Source organism: Sesamum indicum, linkage group LG13 (assembly GCF_026168435.1).
Source record: "Sesamum indicum cultivar Baizhima isolate 11 linkage group LG13, ASM2616843v1, whole genome shotgun sequence".
In the NCBI taxonomy this organism is placed as follows: domain Eukaryota; kingdom Viridiplantae; phylum Streptophyta; class Magnoliopsida; order Lamiales; family Pedaliaceae; genus Sesamum; species Sesamum indicum.
Window position 1 is genome coordinate 2,630,690 of NC_142669.1, and position 21,850 is coordinate 2,652,539.

Here is a 21,850-nt window from a genome sequence, read left to right on the forward strand (position 1 = left end):
CCTCCATGGATTGCACATCTTTGCGAAGAACATTGGAGCTGCTACTTCGGTTGCTAATCCACTCTGAAAGAAATACTTGTGAAACCAATAGTATATTCATCTACTACGTAAATATTTCTTAGTGTAAGGCTGAAGAGAGCTTGTACATATACTTTAGCCTTTTCTACTCTACTTCATTCGAAGTATCCATCTCCGATGAAGTGTATCTTGACAAGCCTTCCAAGCAGGTCTGTTATCGTGCCTTTCGAATCTCCAGCAAGGATGCTGGCTTTGGTATCTTTTGTGGTATTATCCCATCTGATCATTATAGATCCCTCCAAGCTTAACTCAACAAGTTTTATGAAGTTTTCCTTTTCGAGCTCTAGGGTAGTTCCTGCTATCTTGATGGCTGCAACCTATTCATCTATCAACTTCTCGGTATTTCAAAAATCGATAATATTTAGGTTAAGTATAGTGTCGTACGGATGTAAGGGCTAGAGCATGGTCCTTACCCAAGGTGTATTTTCAGGCACTCTCTTTGGATATCTTCCTAGATTCTCCTTTAGCCTAATTCTCACAAACGTTCGAGTGGCAATAGTATTGAAATCCGCACTTCTCTCATCGGTTGATCTTGTGGAGGATAATTAGAACCATGTACTTCCCTCCGGCGTGGTAGAGCTGGAATGATTTCATTTATTTGGATATTGACTAAATCCACAATCCCGGGTTGGGAAAAGATTTCCGCTAGTTCTTGTAGATCTGATAGATCTTCTCTCGTTACCTTCATTATTTTATAGACTTGATAGATATGATACTCATATCTTCTCTGGACTTCGGCTTCGAAATCTCTTTGGCCTTCCCCTTCTGATGTAGAAGAGGTACTATTCCCAAGGCATCCCTGATTCGCTCTTGTCTGGATTTTGATGTCTCAGGGTTTTCTCTTTGGTTTCTTTTTAGATTTGTAACTTCTGTCTTCAGATCTGTAAGGCCTTTGTGTAGATAGGGAAGAATCTTAAAGACCTCGTCCACCTTTCGACTCAAGGATTCTATTTTCATAGGTATACAAATTAACCTATGTCCATAGTTTTGAACCGTCTTTTGGATCTCCCTCAGATCTTGAGAGATCTTCGATGTATCTGGCTCGAGCTATTTCCAGTCAGTTTCTTTAGTCATAATTTTTTAAACTAAAATTATATAGGAATTTACCCGTTCCGCTTCTCCTAGCTGGGATTCTATCATGGACTTCAGTGGAGTGCAGACGCCTCATTGCATTCCCTGGTAGTACTTGTCGAACTTCAAAATTTCTCAGCCATTCTTGTTCTTCGTCTGGCTTGAGAAGTTTTGGATCAATCCTCTTGGGACCGTTGTAACACTTGTCAAGAATTTCCATAAGAAATTCCCTCCACTGTATTTCCAGAATCTGAAATATTCCCTATTATTATTGTAACTCGAACTTTCGTTCAGTTCCATTTTCTTTCAAAGAGTCTCCTCCATTAGTGGATAAATAATATCGAAATGTAATAATATATTTCTTAAATAAACCTGGCTATGATACCATTTTCTCAAGCATTACCGAAAAAATGTAAAATGAGTGCATATGCACTAAATCTGCCTTTTAAAAGTTGCATAGGGTTAAAATTGTCAAAAAAAATCTGCCAGAGGACTAAAAGTAAGCAATATCGTAAGTTACTGGACCTAAACAAATATGGACATAGTTATCGGACTAAAATTAAAATTAGTCATGCTTAGCGGACTAAAATAATACTTTTTTCTATTTTAAATTATCGCCAAAAATAAATACAGATATACACAATCTCCGACACATGCTTATTTATCTCTATTCTTCGCTCTCTATTTCCATAAAACACAACAAAACAATAAATCCAAACATAGTTAAATCCATGCCTCCAGCAAAATTTCAAGTACACACTTTTAGGGAGTGTTGTTGTAATATACCTTAAAGGGTGTTTGTATAAACTTTTGAGGCATAACAAATAGTGTACTTTTAATTACAACTACAACTTCAAAATGTGTAACTATAATTTTGCAGAATCTATAAAATATTTGTATATTTAAATCTAATTTCAAAAAATGCCAATACAATTTACTCTAAATAGTATCATTAAATTCCAATCTCATATATAAATGTATGTCCTTAAAATGTCGACAACTCTTAACATGATATATGATGTAATTTACTTCATAGGAAACCATAGTAAAATTAGATTTAAATGTACAAACACGTCATATTTATTACAAAGTCCGTAGATTCATTAAAGTTATAGTTATACATACTTTCCTATGTAATAGAAAAAATTAACATAATTCCTAAAATCCCCAATCTAATAGCAAAAACTAACATAATTCCTAAAATGCATTGCAGTAACACATTTCAAAGGCTACTGTACCGCGTACGGCCATCCGCTACTTGAAATTATGTAATTCTGTTAGTAATTAGCAATGAATTAAGCAAGAAATGAGAAATTTAAGTTTTTGTAATTTCACAATAACATTAGAAACAAAATATTTTAATTCTATAATTAGAAAAGAATTTTAGTATTGTAAAATGTCGTAGCTGGCCTTGACAAAAAGTTTGAAAAATTCCCACCAAAATTTTACAAACAAATAAACAACAAAAAAAATGGATGCTAAAACTAGCGAAAAACTAGTTACCAAATAAATATTCTTTTATTAAATTTATTACTAATATTGATCCAGGTCGTTTATACTAATCGGGCCGTGCTCCTCGTTGTCTGAGTGCGATCGTTCTTAAACCAACTGAAATGTGGATCTTGAAACAGAAAAGCCCGTTAGGCTTGCTGGGAAGCCCTCAGTTAAGGCTCTCCGATACCTAAGTTAGAACAAGTAAGGTCGATAATAATCTAGAGAGCTTAATGTAATCGAATAAGTAATAAATGCATCATACCACCAATGCTTCTGGACAATGGTATTTATAAGTCCAGATGTGCGTACTTAGTAGGCACACATGGCACTATCTTATAGAGTGCCTATTAAAAGATCCAACAGCTGAGAATTCGAAACCTAATTTTGAGTCGGACAGAACGGGTCGGATAAAAACCCAATCCAACAAAAACTACACGGGTCCTATATTATTTTTGTTATTTTTCTTCTTTGAAAAAGGTATTTCCATCCTGTTTCCTTATGAGGTGGTTAGCATAACAACGAATTTTATCATTTTGTAAAAAATTTACTATTAATGATATTATTTCTTCTACTGATACTTATAATATTACATCTATCCTTTCTAATAAATTCTCCATGTCGCATCAAAGTCAGAATTCTTCCCTAGCATGTCAGGATGATTTATACTTCTATGTTATCTATAAAAAAAAGTTTGAATTGTGTCAAAAATGAAATTATTTATGTATTTTCATAAAATTTGTCTTTTGCTTCTTTTGTTTTTATATAATTATCATTTTTTTATGAAATAAAATTAATTGTTTATAGAGGACAAACTATCAAATATATCCTCTTGCCATAACCACCCACGTTTTCACAGTAGCATTTTTTTTCCTCTGCAAAACCCCAATTTAAAGTCTAAAACCTCTCTCACAAACTAATATGTTAAAAGGGAAAAATGCATATCACCCCCTATGATGTATGGAATGTATAAATATCTTTTTGTATTAAAAAAATATTAAATTATTCTCTTGTATTTTTAAAAATAAAGTATTTTACCCCCTGATCGTGAAAGTAACCTACACGTACTTTAAGTGCGACTTTAATTGATTTTTAAAAATAAATATTGTTTTATATTTATATATAATATATAATAATATTTATAATAATATATTTTTTATTTAAAATAATAAAAAAAATCCCTCCCCCACCCTTTCTTCCACATTGCCCCCCCCCCCATCCACCATCCGCGTCGCCCAACCCCACGTTCCCCCCACTAATATATTAGAGTGCTTAAGGTGGGACTGGATCGATTTGCAAAATGGTCGGGCTTCCGGTTGAATATTCAAAAGAGTCTCATTATTATATCCCGGTCTGCACAAGAAAGGAAAGATCAGTTGCTATCGATCTTGGGATTTCAGGAGGGACATCTCCCGATGAGGTACTTGGGTCTTCCTTTAATTTCATCTAGATTGACTATATTTGACTGTCAGCCACTTCTGTCCAAAATTGATGCACGTATTGCGGGATGGGAGGGTATGTCGTTATCATATGCTGGGAGGGTATGTCGTTATCATATGCTGGGCGGGTACAAATCATTAAATCTGTACTTTCAGCATTGAGCATTTATTGGGCTTCTGCATTCATACTACCGAAGGCGATCATTAAGGAAGTAGAGAAACGCCTTAGAAGGTTCCTATGGAAAGGCACCTCAATGACGGGTTATGCCAAAGTTGCGTGGAATGATGTATGCAAACCAGTTGGGGAAGGAGGCCAAGGAATAAAAGATATTGATGCACTTAACCGAGCACTAATGACTAAGAAGTTGTGTGATATCATTAGATGTGACCGAACGTCTATCTGGGTTGAGTGGCTACAGCGCGGACGACTACAAAATAATTCCATTTGAACTGTTGACGAGAAGGGTGGATCGTGGGGTTGGAGAAAGCTGCTTCATCTACGCAGCCTTATCCAACTAATGGTGGAGTGTCGTATTGGAGATGGGAGGACCTTCTATCTTTGGAAGGATCCATGGCATCACCTTGGCCCCCTGATTTATCGATTTCCACAAGGACCGAGTTTACTTGGGCTTGATGAATCTACCAAACTCAATACGGTTATTGATGAGGGCCAATGGCACTGGCCCCTCATCACGGATTTGGAATGCCTTCAAATTATTTATACACTACCCCAAATTCATGATGGAGATGATAGAATCATTTGGCGTTTCCCGGATGGCCGACCCACAGCCCAAGCCCTGTACAGACTTATCTGCCTGCCTGGACCGAAAGTAGATTGGACTTCACTACTTTCGTGTTCGCTAAAGATCCCACGACATTGTTTTATCCTATGGATGGCTATTCAGGAAAAACTACCAACAACAGACAAACCTTGGCTCACACACATTGGAGGGTGTACTCTATGTGATGAAGAAGCAACCGAGATGCATAATCACTTATTCTTCCAATGCCGATTTAGCAGAAGATGCCTTATAGTCATACGGGAAATCATTCGATTCGCTTGGCCCAATCGCACATGGGCAATGGATGTGGAATGGGCAGTGAGGAAATGGAGAGGGAAGCATATCATTAATGCAGCATACCGAGCATTACTTGGGTCATTCGTTTACCATTTGTGGCGAGAAAGAAATTCCAGACGGTTCCAGCAGATTGAGCACCCGCCTAATGTATTGGCTTCTCTTATTATTGACGATGTTAGGCAGAGGATATTGAGTCTTAATCTTTTTAGTTTGATTAGTACATGTGCTCTATATAGACTATGGTGTATCCCTTGGCCTGTCGAGGGAATACCCAATTAATTATTGTACTGTACCATATTTTTCATTTATGAAATTTACCATTACCGAAAAGAAAATAGAGAGTGGAAAGATGACATTACATGGGCATCACGGAGATGGAGGGGTAAACACATCATCAACATGTCTTATAGAGCACTACTTGCATCATGTGTACACCACATTTGGAAGGAAAGAAACCTGAGACGATTCGATCACACCGAGAGGACGCCTACTACCAAAGCATTACTGATCATTGAGGACATTAGACAGCGAATCCATAGCATCACAATATCTAGATCAGTCAGTACACGTGCTTTATTTCGATTATGGCGAATCCCTTGGCCTGTCGAGGGATAAACCATTTGGGGACCACATTGTTGTACTGTACCAACTTTACTTAATGAAACTTACTTTTACCAAAAAAAAAAAAAAAAGGTAATTAATATATTTTTTATTTTCTTTTTTCCTTCTGCTATCTTTTATATGGTTATACTATTTATATAAGAGAAACTTGAATCATGTTTAAAATCACAGCTATTATGTCTTCTAACAAAATTTACCCTTTTTTCTAATACATTTGTTGATTTCCTTTTATAAAATAAAACTAATTATTTATGGAGGACAAAAAAAATTACTATCTTATTGAAGGATCGCGTGTACAGCTCGAGAACGCGCTAGCGAAAGTGATAAAATAAAAAATGCATAAACAAATAAAATTAGACGCAAAAATTAAACGAATTCAAGGGGTGTATCCTTGAAATTTTCGAACGTTCGGTGTACCATAAAATAAACAAACTTGGGGCTGATGGAAAATCATAAAATCAAACATAAAGATAGTAAAAAATGATACGTTCGTTTTTCAGAATCGCTTGAAATGCTCTTCACTTGAGGCTCCAACATAGCAGCCTTTAATTCATCCACAACCACACCGGAGTTGAGATTACTACATCCTCTTTGCTAGAAGAGAAGAAGAGAAAAAAATGCACCAAGTGCATTGAGAGAGTGGAGCACCCGAGAGCAATGGTGGAAGAGAGGCCGATTTTTTTGTTTTTTTTTTTTGTAATGATCATAATTATTTTTCAAATAATTATATTTCATATATATATATATATATATATATGTATATTGTGTTGATAATTAAGAATACTTTTAAATACATTCTATTATCTACAAGGTATATAATTCACTTTGTTCCAAATAAAGAGATCCCCTAAAATGGCTAGAATTGCACTTTCCAAAATTGTAATTTGCTAGTCATTTATTTCCTTCCATGGAATTTTTCATGGGCTCACAAATAATGGGCTTGGCCGATTTTATCATTAAAAATACAAGCCCAATTAATTTTTATTTAAATCTAATTTAATAAAATCCATTTAATTGAGCCAATTTGTATTTAATCTAATTAAATACATAAGGCCAAATTATTCTTATTAATTAATAAGATCCAACTTATTAAATAATAAGGACAAACTCAATATAAATTAATGCAACTAATTTATTCTTGGGCATTTTCCATTCAATGGATCTTTCTTTGTAAGTAATCTAATTCATTGTGGAATTAATTCCAAATTAGTTCCTTGTTCCTTTCAGTGATTTGTGTGTGACTTTTAGGTTCATCTTTCTGCTAGACTTGGGCTAATGTCTAACACTATTATTAATTAAATCTAATTTAATTAATAATTCTTGATTAACCTTTAATCAAGAAAGCCCATCACCATTGGTGGTTGTCTAGCAACGGCCGACAGCACTAGAGACTAGTAGAATTACCGTGTGAACATTTAGGCTCTCGAATCCATATGGGTACAGTCCTTCTGTCTACCGTCTCGAGGCCTTAGTCTAAGGCATGGAATTAGGTGTTGGTTCTCATCCTGACCAAGCTTCCAAGGCTTCCATATGACAACACCTGTGACTCAGCTCAGTTGGTTGACCACCTAGTCAACTAACCTACTGAAATTGTATGGACGTCCAACATCTGTTGCTGATGAAACGCGACACTCATCCAATGAATGCAATACTTAGTGCAATCTCAATAGGACTCTTGATGCCCAATCTCGAGGCCCTCGATTTGAAACGTTGCAGTTCAACCCTTAGAAGTTGGTTTCATAGCTGTTATCCAATGTGTAGCCCAACTACATGGGTTATTAAATTGTACGTGGACATCTATTGTGACGTCAAAGCAATGCTTAACATAATTTGGCAAGCACAACAGACGCATGCGCTAAAGGTGAATACTTACCATATTCATCGGGACAATATTGCTTAAATAAAAATTACTTGAATGGTTTTCAAAACCGCCAATCTAATTGACTTTTGGTCACCTATACTAACAATCTCCCACTTGACCTTAAATCCAATTACTCATGTTTTCAGATTAATCTGATTATAAGGAATCTGCAATACCGGCTAGGTCTTATGGGTCTATTATAGTTTCTACCGATGTCATGTTGTCCAACCACACGTCATATCTTCCTGTCGCTCCAAGCAGATGATGGTGTCTATGATTTTTTTTGGATCTGTAATCAGATCTTGGGCCTTTTATCTTGTGCCATAGCCTAGTTGTCATCCTCCAAAGTGACAACTAACGTGGCTATGCTAGGTAGCATACCCAACGATCGTGTCTCATTTTTCAATCCTACCCATTTTCTAATATAACTTTTAAAGTTGACATATATTCAATTTTTCCTGATGAAGTTCCTTATAGTATTCCTCTTTGTAGCTTTCAAATATTACCATATCATCATTAATGCTTGAATGTATGCTTCCTTTGAGATTAAATATTATTCATATAATGTTGGAAGCTACTATCGCTATAGCCTTCTAGATAATGTGCGTCAGGAGCTCTTCTTTAATCCTTATTCAAGTATTGAAGATAGCCCTTCAACAGCTTTCTGTTGCCTCGTCGGTGCACAATTGATATCCGTTGTTATGCTTAAAAAGCATAAGAAACATCGAGTTCAGTGCATCGAAGAACGTTCCCATGCTCCTTACAACAAAGACGTAGGGGATGTCTAACATCTAAGCTCTTGATGAGTCTACCATGACTGAATCTTGGATAGCTTATCCCTAGATAGGAATCCAATTCCTATTATAGAGAACTTTATGAACAATATTCGTGTTTTAGAGTTGCAACACGTCTTTCTATCATTCCAAATTATCGAGACATTTTTAACATCTAAAATACTTGGAACACAATTGAGCTCCCACTAACCTTCCATCTTGTTTTTGACCAAGTCATGTACCTCATGAGCTTGTCAAAACAAGTATTCTAGATGCAGGACGTTCAAATCTAGTTAGGACTCCATCAGTTCTCTTTGTCCAATTTCAGAAACTCATACCTTTCAGGTAACTGGAACTGTTTGATCGTCTGGAGAACTTAGACATGGTCAGTGAACCCATATAAATCAGACTCTGAGTCTAATTTGCCTCCCACTAGTCCTTTGACGTATGCAGGACCATTCCTCATACTCAAGACTTTTGTAGGACACAGGTTTGCCAACTCGTATCAAATATGGTGTCTGGATTACGACCTTAAGAAAATACCATTTTTTCTCAACTTGATGATTTTCGAAAGTCCACATCTAGATGAGCTAGCTAATTCAGTAAAACACCGATAAAATCATGTCCAATCAAGGTTCGATTTCTTCCTTACCAGAGACAGATATGAAAGCACCGAAAAGTGTGAGTGGATCGGTCTGGGAACGCGCAAGCGGAAGCGCTAATATAAAATTACGTGAATTAAAACAAAACGCAATAAAATTATAATTCCAAAGGGCGTACTCTTGGAGGTTCGGACATTTGATGTAGTTAATAATAACAACAATAAATGGGTCTAATGGTAGAATAAAAATGAGAGTTACAAAATTGTAAATCAAGAATTACCTCTTTGCTTGATTTACATCGAACCTTCTTTGTTTGATCCGTTCACATCATATTTCAATGTACAAGCCTTCTAAAATTGCGTCCAACCATATTGGAATTTGGAATCTCTCAATTCAATTTGTTAGAAAAGAATGGTGAAAAACACACCAAGTGTTTGAAAATGAGGGGTGGCTAAATTTTTTGAGGTTCTAGAGGTAGGAAATTATTTTTGTATGTTATGTATTCATTAGTCATTTCAAATAACTAATATACATATATATACCTTATATGGATGCATTAGAATGTGTCTAGGTTCATTCTACAATCCATAAGGTAATAAATTCTTTAATCCAAATAAAGGATGACTAACATGGCACTTTCCAAAAGTGAAGTTGTTAGTCAATAATTTCCTTCTCCTAGAATTTCCATCAACTTAATTATGGCTTGGCTGATTTTATTTTAAACTAAAATATAAGGGCCAAATAATTTTGATTAAATTGAATTTAATTAAATCTCATATAATTAAGCCCATCATATATTTAATCCAATTAATATATGACCTCAATAAGCCTTTATTAACTAATAAGTTCAATTTATTAAATAATAAAGATAAGCCCAAATATAAATTAATCCTATTAATTTATTCTTGGTCTCCTCTATCCAATGGATTGCTCTCATTTATAAGTAATCCAATTACTTATGGACTTAATTCTCAATTAATTCCTCGTCCCTTCTTGGAGATTTGTGTGTGACTCTTTAGGTTCACCTTTCAGCTAGACTTGGGCTAGTGTCGAATATTATTATTAATTAAATCTAATTTAATCAATAATTTTCGATCAACCGTTGATCAAGAAAGCCCATCAACATGGGTGACCGTCTAACAACAGTCCATGGCACTAGAGACTAGGAAAATATTCATGTGAACTTTAAGGCTCTCGAGTCCATACGGGTACGGTCCTTCCTTGTACCATTTCCCATCCTTAGTCTAGGGCATGAAATTGGGTATCGGTTCCCATCCTGGACTAGACGTCTATGCTTAGTACTTGACATCTCGTCACGCCAAATTGCTAGACAAGGAGCCTCTTTTTCCTATTCGATCAACGACTGTGGCCACAAGTTTTATAGAGCGTTAACACATCTTCAAGTTCATAGGAGATATGGTGACCAAAAAGCCAATTCGACTGGCGGTTTTGGGAACCATTTAGCAAACTTTATAAATATGATATTATTTTGATAATGTAGTAAGCATTCATCTGTCGCACCATGTGTTTGTTGTGCTTACTATTTACGTTGAACGGTATTTTAACGTCACAATAAATGCCCACAAATCAATTGAATAACCCATGTAGTTAGGTTGCACATCGGATGGCAACTATGAAACCAACTTCTGAGGGTTGGTCTAAAACGTTCCAAGTCGAAGACCTCCAGACTTGGCATTGAGATTCCTATAGAGACTTGCACTAAGTATGGCATTCATTGGATGAGCGTCGTGTTTCATCGGCGAAGGACTTGGGATGTTTTTGCAATTTTAATGAATTGATTTACAAGGTTGTTAATTGATTGAATTGACTCACGAAAATTGTCATATGGAGGCCTTGGAGGCTTGGTCGGACTAGTATTCTCGGCTCCGATAGTATGGGATTAGTCCTTGGACTTGAGGAATCATGGGAGTCACATGCATATGATGGCTATATCTTGGATCTGATGGATGACTTTGTCTTTAATGTGGTCATTATAAGCCTTATCCAGTGTAGTCGGATTATGTATGGAGGATGGTGGACTTCAAGATAGAATCCATCCCCTATCAGTATATGATGGATATATCCCCTATCCACTCTGAGATGGTTCAGACTCTCTAAGTTTATTGTCATAACAACTGGTTGAGTAGAAAATGGTTTTCTTTGTCGATCAATAGAGTAAACGCATCTCAAATATTCAGCATAGTTGCCTGGTCCAGAATGGGAACCAACTTCCAATTTCATGCCCTAAAATAAGACTGGGAGATGGTAGATGGAAGGAACGTACCTTGTATGGAACTCGAGAGCCTAAATATTCACGCCAATATTCACTTAGCCTGTAATGCCATGGACCGTTGTTAGACGACCACCCATCGTGATGGGTATTTCTGATTAAAGATTAATTGAAAATTAATTAAATTAGATTTAATTAATTATTTGTGTTGGACACGATTCTCAAGTTTAGTTGAGGGTGAACCTAAAGAGTCATGTAGAAATCACTATGGAATTGGTGGAATTAATTTGAAATTAATTCGAGAAGAAACGAATTAATTTAATTGGATTAAATTAATTCAAGAAAAATATATAAATGATTGGATCATTTATTTAATAATCTATTTGATTGATGGATCAAGAATTAATTAATTGAATTAATTAATTTTGGGCTTAACACCTTTAAATTAATTGGATTAATTTATTTGGTTTGGCTTAATTAATTGATTGGATCAATTAATTACAGTTTGGGGTTAGATTAATTTAATTGGATTAAATAAATCTTTGGACTTAATTGGAGTAAAAATAATTTAATTAATTATTGTGCAATGGACTTTGGTTGGACTTAATTTAATTTGATTAAATCAAGCCCGGTCCATACTTGAAGTCCAAACCCATTTGAGGGAGGTTCGAGCAAGTTAATGAGTTGAAACTCCTCACCATGATGAAGATAATGGAGTGGTTATTTCATCATAGTTGAAGGTTATATGCATATGTGTGTATCGGTTGCCCCAACGGCAAACTTGGTAGTTATTTGAATTTTGAATTCAATTGCATATAATATACAAACCTGCAAACATATCATGTATAACCAAGGTAAGCCACGAAAATTTGCTCTCTTTTCTCTCCAAAAATGTTCTCCTTTTTGTTCTATATTGAATTGGATTCAATTAAACACATAAAATATTCCAAAAGCACTAATCAATAGTATTAGTTTGGAGTTGTTTTTCTTCTTGTTCTTCGTTCTATCTAGCAATAGAAAAAGAATTATATCTCTTCCTGAACTGTCCAAAAGCCTTCTCTTCGAGACTAGGTCGCAATATGTGACTGTGATCCCCGATTCGAGCTTCGAGACAACTCCTGAGAACACAAAAGACGGGTTAAGCCAGTCGGGAGGTTTCCCGACGAAGGCTCTCCGACGCTCAAGTCAGTATAATTTGCCTGAGAAGGATATGATGAATAATTTAGTTCTTAAGAAAAATGAACGTTACCCGGTTAAGAGCCTTTTGCCTACTTTATGTATGATCCCCGTCCATGCGTAGAACTGGGTAAGTGCGGATATATGGCATTCTTGCTTTATTTTCGCACCCCAATTTATAGCTTAATTGGATAATCCCATGATCGTAGCATCCATAAATTTCTCCTAGGGAATAATTAGTGGGATTTTACCCCCTTTCATGTGGGAGAGTAATTTACCCCAATCATCAGTCCCCGGAGTTCTGGACGCGATATTAAGTTGCGTGTAGAACTCGAACAATTTCGTGGGCATTAATGACCTCGGATATGGTGAGCCACGTGTCAGGGATGTTGTGCCTCTTCGGGTACCTGATGCCACATGTCGCTCAATGTGTGGCTAGTTTTGAATTTGAAACTCACTTTTCCCCATATATATCGATACATATTTCAAATGGGGTTTTTACCGGCATCTTCTTCCTCAAGTCATTGCTCCTGCTTACCCTCGATTATTCAGACATCGACCTCCTGCTTCTCCAGGTACAATGCCTTCCTCAAGTTTTGATTCTGGTTCTCATTCTTCTCCTCCCCCCATTTCCCGTAGGATCGAGTCCGATACGCCCAATGAGGGTCCGTCTAGGGTTAGGTTAAGGCGTGTATCGCGTAACCCCCCTCGCGCTGTGTCGGGCTCTGATGGTACCCCCGATGCTGCTTCTGAGTTTAAACCTTGGGAGAATATAGTCAGTACGGTTAGACAGCAGGTTCATCTGATACGTGAAAAATATCATATTCCTCCGAGTTTCGAGATCGTTATCCCTGCCCCTACCGATCGTATGCATCGCCCGCCTCGGGGTTTTTGTTCTCTGTCTCTAAACCATTTTGATGCAGGTTTGAGGTTGCCTCGTGCCCCTTATGTTTCCCAAATCCTTAGGCGTCTAGAATTGTGCCCTATGCAACTTTCGCCAAATTCGATCCGCCATATAATCATTTTCATCATCATAATGAGGGTTCACCGTTACGAGCCCAGTTTCGACAATTTCTGGTCTTTGTATTCCTTCACTGCATCAGCGAGATCAGCAGATAGTGGTTTTTTCTATTTGTCCGCTCGTAAAGAATGTAGGTTTCTAGCCCCCCTTACCTCCAATGTAGGTCCTTGGAAAAAAAGGTTCATTTTTGTTCGACCTCCACCTGGTCGAGGGTGGCCCTTTTGCTGTGATTGGGTGTTAGAGAAGCCCAAGCCCGTGGTCGAAGGGGGAGGGTTAGAAGATGATCTAATTAGGAGTCTCTCCTCTTACCGATACGACCCGAAGAAAATCTTGATGGAGGAAGTCCTCCGACTCGCGCATCTTTCTCCTGCTCCTATTCCGGTTGAGGGCTCTTTAGGTGAAAGATTTCTCTTTTGCTTCAAATTTTTGAAGGTCGTAGAATTTACTAACCCTCCTCCTTCTTTGAACTGTAGACGACATGGTTGGCCAGGCTCGCCTCACTAAACGGATTCGAGCTATCCGAGCTCAATCGAATGCAGCAGTGGTTACACCGGCTGCGCCTTCATCCGCGACATCTCGTCCGGTCGAGGATCCTATGATACCGGAGAGTTCGAGACCTAGGAGCCCTCCGATCGAGGTAGGAAGTGAAGATATCCGATCGCGCACACGCCTTCGAGCTGCTCAACCGGGGTCTGGGTCGCCCGACCGCTCTCGCACGGACGAATCCGAACCGGGTGGTCTGATTACTCGCCGACGGCGAAGGGACAAGAGCCCCATGGGATCCAACACAAGGGCTCGTACTCAACCTCTGGTCGCGAGTTCGTCAGTATCCGCTGCTCCTGGTGATCGTAGAGGCTTAGAAATGCTAAGCGATATTTCGGAATGCTGGCGTAAGGCCCGCGAGGATCTCAGGGCTCCCAATCATCCTATGGCCGCGCGTGTTGGGGAGAAATTTGTCCCTGACTGGAATGTATCACCTAATAGCTCGGTGCTGGGGTCCCACTCTGGTCAAGAATCATGGGAACTATATAACGCGACCTGCCTGCCTTTCGATCAAGCAGCTTTGATTCAGAGCCCTTTTACCCGATTGGAGGAACATGCTGCTCATTCTCTCATTCAGGTATTATTTCGTTATTGCCCGTCTTCCTACTGGCTTTCCCCTAATTCGTATTTTTCTTTTTCAGACTGCCAACTTTGTCCGTAGCATCTCTTTAAAGTGTGCTGGGTTCCGACGAAACCAGCTTGCGTCTGAACGTGCGAACGCTGATATGCGGACTAAACTCGGTGAAGTTACAGCTCGGGCGGAGAGCTCGGAAACTCAACGTGCGATCTTGGAATCCCGAGTTAAGGAGTTAGAGGAGAAGATGGCTTCTGAAATATCGAAAGCTACTGAGCTAGGTCGAGAGGCAGGTTTTGCGGCTGGTCGATCGGCTGGCAAGGTAGAAGGTCGCGAAGACTTTTTGAACTCGGATGATTTTGCGACTCGCCTTCGTGAGGCCCGTATTCAGGGCGCTCGCGATTTCCTCAAAGCTCCTGCCTTCGACACTGCTTTAGAGATCAGAGCAGCAGACTATCTTGTACAAGATTTTGAGCGATGTAAGGCTCAGGTATCAACTTTACATGGATATGTCCCTAATTTTGATTTGTCCAAGCTAGATCCGGGTGTAGATGGAAATATGCAACCCTTCCCTGAGGAAGATGATCCCCCTGTCGGTGAGGACGAATTTGCTGTTTTATTGAATGAAATCGAGAACATGTAAAATTTCAGACTCGTTTTGCATATTCGAGCTTCATTTGTAATTGTGGAACCCATGGCCTTTCAGGTCTTAATACATGTTGCTTTCGATAATTGCGCTTTGTTATTCGACTTGTTTTGGAAGTAAACATGATCGTATTCCTACGATCCTAAGTTTTATTTAACCTTTTTCAGGTAACCGGTGCGATCGAAAATAGACGATCATTTAAGTAAACACGATTATATGCCTACAATCATAGGTTTTATTTAACCTTTTTCAGGTAACCGACGCGATCGCACTAAGCTATTACATTATTTAGCCTTTTTCAGGCATCCATAATTTATTCTGCTGCATCTTTGCACGGCTTTTCTCTGGCTCCTGCAACTTGGCCTTTTTCAGGCGTAAAATTTCCTCAAATTTCGAATATTCCAAGGTCGAGGAAGATTCCGACCATTGGTGTCTTGTAGAACATATGACCCCTTTCTTCGGATTTCGATTACCTTGAACGGTCCTTCCCATTCAGGATCGAGCTTTCCTACATGTTTTGAGACTTCCACTTTCTTAAGGACCAAATCACCTATTTGGAGTTCTCTCGGTCGCAACCTTTTGTTGTACTGCCTCATCATCAAGGTTTTGTGGTGGAGTATTTTAGCGTATGCTGCGTCTCTTTTTTCTTCTACTATGGTTAAGTCGAAAGCCCTCGCCTGGTCGTTCTCACCCGGGTCGTATTGCGCGATCCTTTGAGTCTCCTCGCCGATTTCTGCAGGAATGATAGCTTCAGAACCGTAAACCAAACAAAAAGGGGTCTCACCTGTAGACGACCTCGGGGTCGTCCTATATGCCCACAGGACACCTGGAAGTTCTTCGTCCCATGATCCCTTCGACTTGATCCTGGTTTTTAAGTATTGCATGACAGTTCTGTTGGTCACCTCCGTTTGCACGTTCGACTGAGGATGACCGACCGATGTGAAATTCTGCTGGATTTTTAACTCTTTCAACCAATTCGTGATTTCCTTACCCTGAAATTGTGTGCCGTTATCCGAAATTAGTATCCTAGGAATTCCAAACCGACAGATAATATTTTTTCAAATGAAGTTAATCATCTCTTTCTCTGATATCCTAGCCACCGCTTCGGCTTCGACCCATTTCGAGAAATACTCGACCGCGAGTATTATAAATTTTTTCTGTGCCTTGGTGGGAGGTAGGGGTCCTAATATATCGATCCCCCACTGATCGAATGGACATGAGATCTGCACTGGTTCTAGGGGCGTGGCAGGGACGAGTATACGGGAAGAAAACTTTTGGCAGCTCTCACATTTCCGCACTAGTGCCTTCGCATCTTTCATCAAGGTGGGCCAGAAGTACCCTTGCCTGGTGACCTTCAGTGCCAGCGACCTTGCCCCCGAATGGTTTCCGCAACTGCCTTCGTGAATTTCTCTCAAGACATATTCTGCCTGCTCATGGTTTAAACATTTGAGAAGTGGTCCCTCGTGCGTTCTTTTATACAGTTCTGACTCGATCATAGTGAACCTTGTTGCTTTCAGCTTTATACTTCTCGCACGCGCTGGGCTCTCCGGCAAGATTCCTTTGCTAAGAAACGTCATCAGTTCATCCTTCCACGTACAGGGTTGTTTTACGGCCTTTATATCTATCGTCTCGAAGATAGCCGGTTTCTCCTTTATCATTATTGTGATACTGCGACTTTTTACACCGGACAATAACGCTCCAAATTTGGATAGAGAGTCCGCTCTGTCATTTTCTTCTCTTGGTATCTGCTGGACAGTACATTTCTCGAATCTTTCCATCCATGATTTAGTTTTCTTGAGGTACAAGGTCATGGTTCGCTCTTTTGCTTCATAACGCCCTTCGACCTGCATTGCCACCAATTGGGAATCCGTGTATACTTCTAAGTTTCTTGCTCCCACCTCGTGGGCTAGTTCTAACCCCAGGATCAACGCTTCATACTCCGCCTCATTGTTAGTTGCTTGGAACGACAATCTCGCAGCTACCTCTATCTCTATCCCTTTGGGTCCTTGTATCAGAATTTCGGCACCGCCATTACTAGCGTTCGACGATCCATCCACGTGTAGCATCCATGATTCATTCTTCGGTGCGTTCTCGTTTGACATTTCGATCACAAAATCTGCCAGGATCTGGCCTTTTTCAGAAGTCCTAGCCTGGTAATCAATGTCATGTTCCCCCAACTCTATCGCCCACTTCACCAAGCGACCCGAAACCTCTGGTCGAGATAGAATGTTCTTGAGTGGTTGGTTCGTCAATACTACGATTTTATGCGACTGAAAATATGGCCTCAATCTTCGTGCTGTAACAACTAACGCGAGGACCAATTTTTCGATCATGCTGTATCTTAATTCGGCCCCTTGCAACATCTTGCTGACGTAGTAGACTGGATTCTGGATCTTGTTCTCTTCCCTTACCAGGGCCGAACTTACTGCGTGCTCGGATACAGCCAGATATAAAAACAAAGTATCCTCCACTCGAGGATTCACCAACAATGGCGGTTTTCTCAGGTAATCCTTGAGTTGGTTGAACGCTTGCTCGCATTCATCCGTCCATTCAAAGTTTTTTGGTTTTCTCAATACTTTAAAGAAAGGTAAATTCCTATCTGCGGATTTAGAAATAAATCTACTGAGGGATGCGATCTTACCAGTTAACTTCTGGACGTCTTTTATCGAGCTTGGCGACTTTAGCCCGAGGATCGCTGCAATCTTTTCAGGATCGCTTCAATTCCTCGACTACTCACCATGTAGCCTAAGAACTTCCCTCCTCCAACTCCAAAGGTGCATTTTGTGGGGTTGAGTTTCATTCCATACGCCCTCATTATAGCAAAAGCTGTACCGAGATCGCGCATGTGCATTTCCGGTCGCTGACTTTTGACCATCATGTCGTCGACATAGACCTCCATTGTTGACCCAATTTGTTTTTCGAACATTTTATTCACGAGCCTTTGGTATGTCGCACCTGCATTTTTTAGACCAAACGGCATTACGTTATAACAGAATATACCTTGCTCAGTTACGAACGACGTTTTGATGCGATCCTCTTTTGCCATATGGATTTGGTGGTAGCCCTGATACGCGTCCATCATCGAAAACAATTCAAATCCTGCTGTTGCGTCAACTAATTGGTCTATCCTGGGCAACGGGTATGGGTCTTTTGGGCATGTTTTATTCAAGTCCGTGAAGTCGGTGCACATCCTCCATTTCCCAGATGCCTTCGGTACGACTACTACGTTCGATAACCATTCCGTATAATGGACTTCAGATATGTACCCAGCTCCCAGTAGTTTATCTACCTCTGCTTGGATGATACGGTTCTTTTCGATCCCAAATGCTCTCTTCTTCTGCTGAACCGGTCGGGCGCTGGGGTTTATGTTCAGCCGATGTACGATGATTTCTGGGTTGATTCCTTTGAAATCTGACGGGCTCCATGCGAACATGTCAAGGTTGCTGCGCAAAAAGGTAATCATCATTGTTTCGAGTCCTCTTTCCAACTTTGAACCTATTTTCGTAGTTTTCGACGCATCCCCTGGAACTAGCTCGATCTCTTTGTGTTCATTGATAGGTGTTATTCTCTCCTCACTCTTGTTCACTAGTGATTCTTCAAATTTCCTTTTCCTATCCACAGTCTCTTTCTTCATGGAAAGATTATAGCATCGTCGAGCCTCCTTCTGGTCGCAGGCAACCTCTCCTATTCCGGCAGGGGTGGGAAACTTCATCCTCAGGTGGTAGGTAGATACGATGGCCCATTAGTGTTTAAACCTGGTCTACCCAAGATAACATTATAAGCGAAAGGAGTTTCAACCACGAGAAATTTTACCATTAGTGTTCTCCTCCTCGGTTCGTCACCAATGGAAACGGGTAACTCGATTGTTCCCAATGAATCCACTTCGCCTCCTCCGAAGCCGACCAGTGGTGACCTCACGGGGCCTAGTCTGGTATCACCTAGGCCCATTTTGGTCAATACTTCTCGGAGGATAATATCTGCTGAGCTCCCATTGTCCACCAGAACTTTATGGACCGTGAAGTTGGCGATGTCCATTTTGATTACCATTGGGTCGTTGTCGTCTCCCATCTTTTCTTTCAAGTCTTGAGCCCCGAAGGTAATGTCCACTTCTGGTGATACGTTCATGATCTGTCGATCGGTGATCATAGCCATCCTTCGTTCGATCTTCTTCCTTGCTCGCTTTGAGTATCCTTCGTCAGGTCCTCCAGCTATCGAGTGAATAACCCCTTTCACAGGGGCGTCTTCGCGAGCATTATGCCCTGCACCCATACCGTTTCCTGCTCGCCTTTCTCGGCTCCGCGATCTGCTTTTGCGACTTTCATCCTGATAATTTCTTGCTATCAGATCCTTGAAGTATCCCTGGCGGATGAGATGCTCTATTTCGTCTTTAAGTTGGTAACATTCGTCAGTATCGTGGCCTCGTTCCCGGTGGAATCTGCAATACTTATGTGAATTTTTTCTAGCTGGGGTTGCCCTTGTGGGTTTTGGCCATCTGAGCACGTCTTTTCTTTCTAGCATAAGCAGTGCCTTCGCCCTCGTTGTGTTGAGGGGTGTATATTTTTGGTATTTACGCTGGTATTGTTCTCTGTTCCGTTCGTGCCTCGATCGTCGATCCTCCTTATCATAAATCCTGCGACCTCTTCCCTCATCGGATCTCCATTCGCCATCCTTCAAGGCATTCATTTCTTCTTCGTCTATGTACTTCTGGGCCATGTTCATGAGTTGCTCGATATCCGACGGGGGGTCGCGCGCTAATGCAGATGCAAATGCTCCCTTTTTCAGCCCATGGATCAGGATGCTTACCATCATGTCGATTCTTAAATTCGGCACTTCCAGCGTCCCATTGTTGAAACGTCCCATGAAACTTTTTAGTGCTTCATTGTCTTGTTGTCTGATGGTGAATAGGTGGGTAGCAGACCTTTTCTGCTTCCGTTTGCTGGCAAAGTGGAAAGCAAATTTTTGCGTGAGCTGCTCGTGTGACTCGATGCTCCCCGGCGGTAGAGTGACGAACCATTCCTGGGCTTTACCTGTCAGAGTGGTAACAAATAATTTAGCATTAATTGGGCCTGGTTGTCCATAAAGGTTCATCACCATATCAAATGCCGCTAAATGTTCTAATGGATCTTTTGTTCCATCATATTTAGTGAGATCTGGCATCCTGAAGTTCGGTGGTACGGTCTCTGTTAGAATTTGGTTGCAGAATGGCGAGTTTCTATGTTGAGACACGATCTCTCCCCTTTTTTTTAGTTCGTCAATTTGCCTCCCCAGATTGACGATCTGCCTCGATACACTTTCGACCTCCGCACGCGAGATCGCAGGTCCCCTAGCTTGGCTCTTCTCTCTACTACTCGAACCCACCTCCGAGGGTAGGCGTTTGTTCTGATCCTTTCTGCCTGTTCCCAGTGTCTTTTCTGGCTCTCTTTCCTCGAATAGTTTCCTCCGCGTACCACCTCTTTCAACGGGTGTGGTGGTCCTTCGTTTGTATGCCACGATAGCTTTCCTTCCTGCTTCTTCCATCAATTGCTGTAGCTCCAGCTTCGTCAACTGAATGATGGGGTCTGTAGTCCCCATTGTTGTATCCAATCCCAGGATATTTCTGCCTGATTCGCCTTCCATGTTCTCCAAAACCATTGTTTCCCACAGACGGCGCCAAATGAACTGTCCAAAAGCCTTCTCTTCAAGACTAGGTCGCAATATGTGACTTCGATCCCCGATTCGAGCTTCGAGACAACTCCTGAGAACACAAAAGACGGGTTAAGCCAGTCGGGAGGTTTCCCGACGAAGGCTCTCCGACGCTCAAGTCAGTATAATTTGCCTGAGAAGGATATGATGAATAATTTAGTTCTTAAGAAAAATGAACGTTACCCAGTTAAGAGCCTTTTGCCTACTTTATGTATGATCCCCGTCCATGCGTAGAACTGGGTAAGTGCGGATATATGGCATTCTTGCTTTATTTTCGCACCCCAATTTATAGCTTAATTGGATAATCCCATGATCGTAGCATCCATAAATTTCTCCTAGGGAATAATTAGTGGGATTTTACCCCCTTTCATGTGGGAGAGTAATTTACCCCAATCACTTCCTTAGTGTCATGTGGTCAAATTAAAGGGGTTCTAATTTAAATTCTAAAGTGAACGGGAGAACATAAAGGGAACAATGCACGTTGTTGTTTAACGATAGAAACAAAAGGTAAAGTTTCATGTTTTGTTTCTATGCTTTTTGTTTCATCCTCTAACCACTTGTCTAGTATGTTTATTTATTTATTATTATGCTTTCGGGAATTTCAAAGGGAACACCCCTTTGATTCGTTTTAAATAATTCTTTATTTCACACTTTCGCCCTGTTACCGGCCATACCGATTCTTTCAATAACTCTGTCATATTCTGACAGGGGACGGATCATCTTGTTGGAACTCACCGTCCTCACTACATACTCCGATCGTATTGGATAAGGCTTATGATGATCGTGTCTGTGATATAGTCACCTCTCGCATAAACCAAAGATACAATCATCGTATGCATGCGACTGCCATGATTCCTCAAATCTAAGGACTACTCCCGTACTATTGGAGCCGGGAATTTGAGTTATAACAATCAAGCCTCTAGGGCTTCCATATGATGATTCTCGTGAGTCAATTCAATCGAT

At 40.1% G+C, this 21,850-nt stretch overlaps 1 protein-coding gene across 1 annotated transcript; it reads right to left on the reverse strand.

Moving 5' to 3' along the window:
• Positions 1-18,919: 18,919 nt before the first annotated feature.
• Positions 18,920-20,836, reverse strand: LOC105162782 (uncharacterized). The gene has a single exon (XM_011080903.1). The coding sequence runs from the start codon at positions 20,834-20,836 to the stop codon at positions 18,920-18,922; it is 1,917 nt and encodes a 638-aa protein (XP_011079205.1).
• Positions 20,837-21,850: the final 1,014 nt, after the last annotated feature.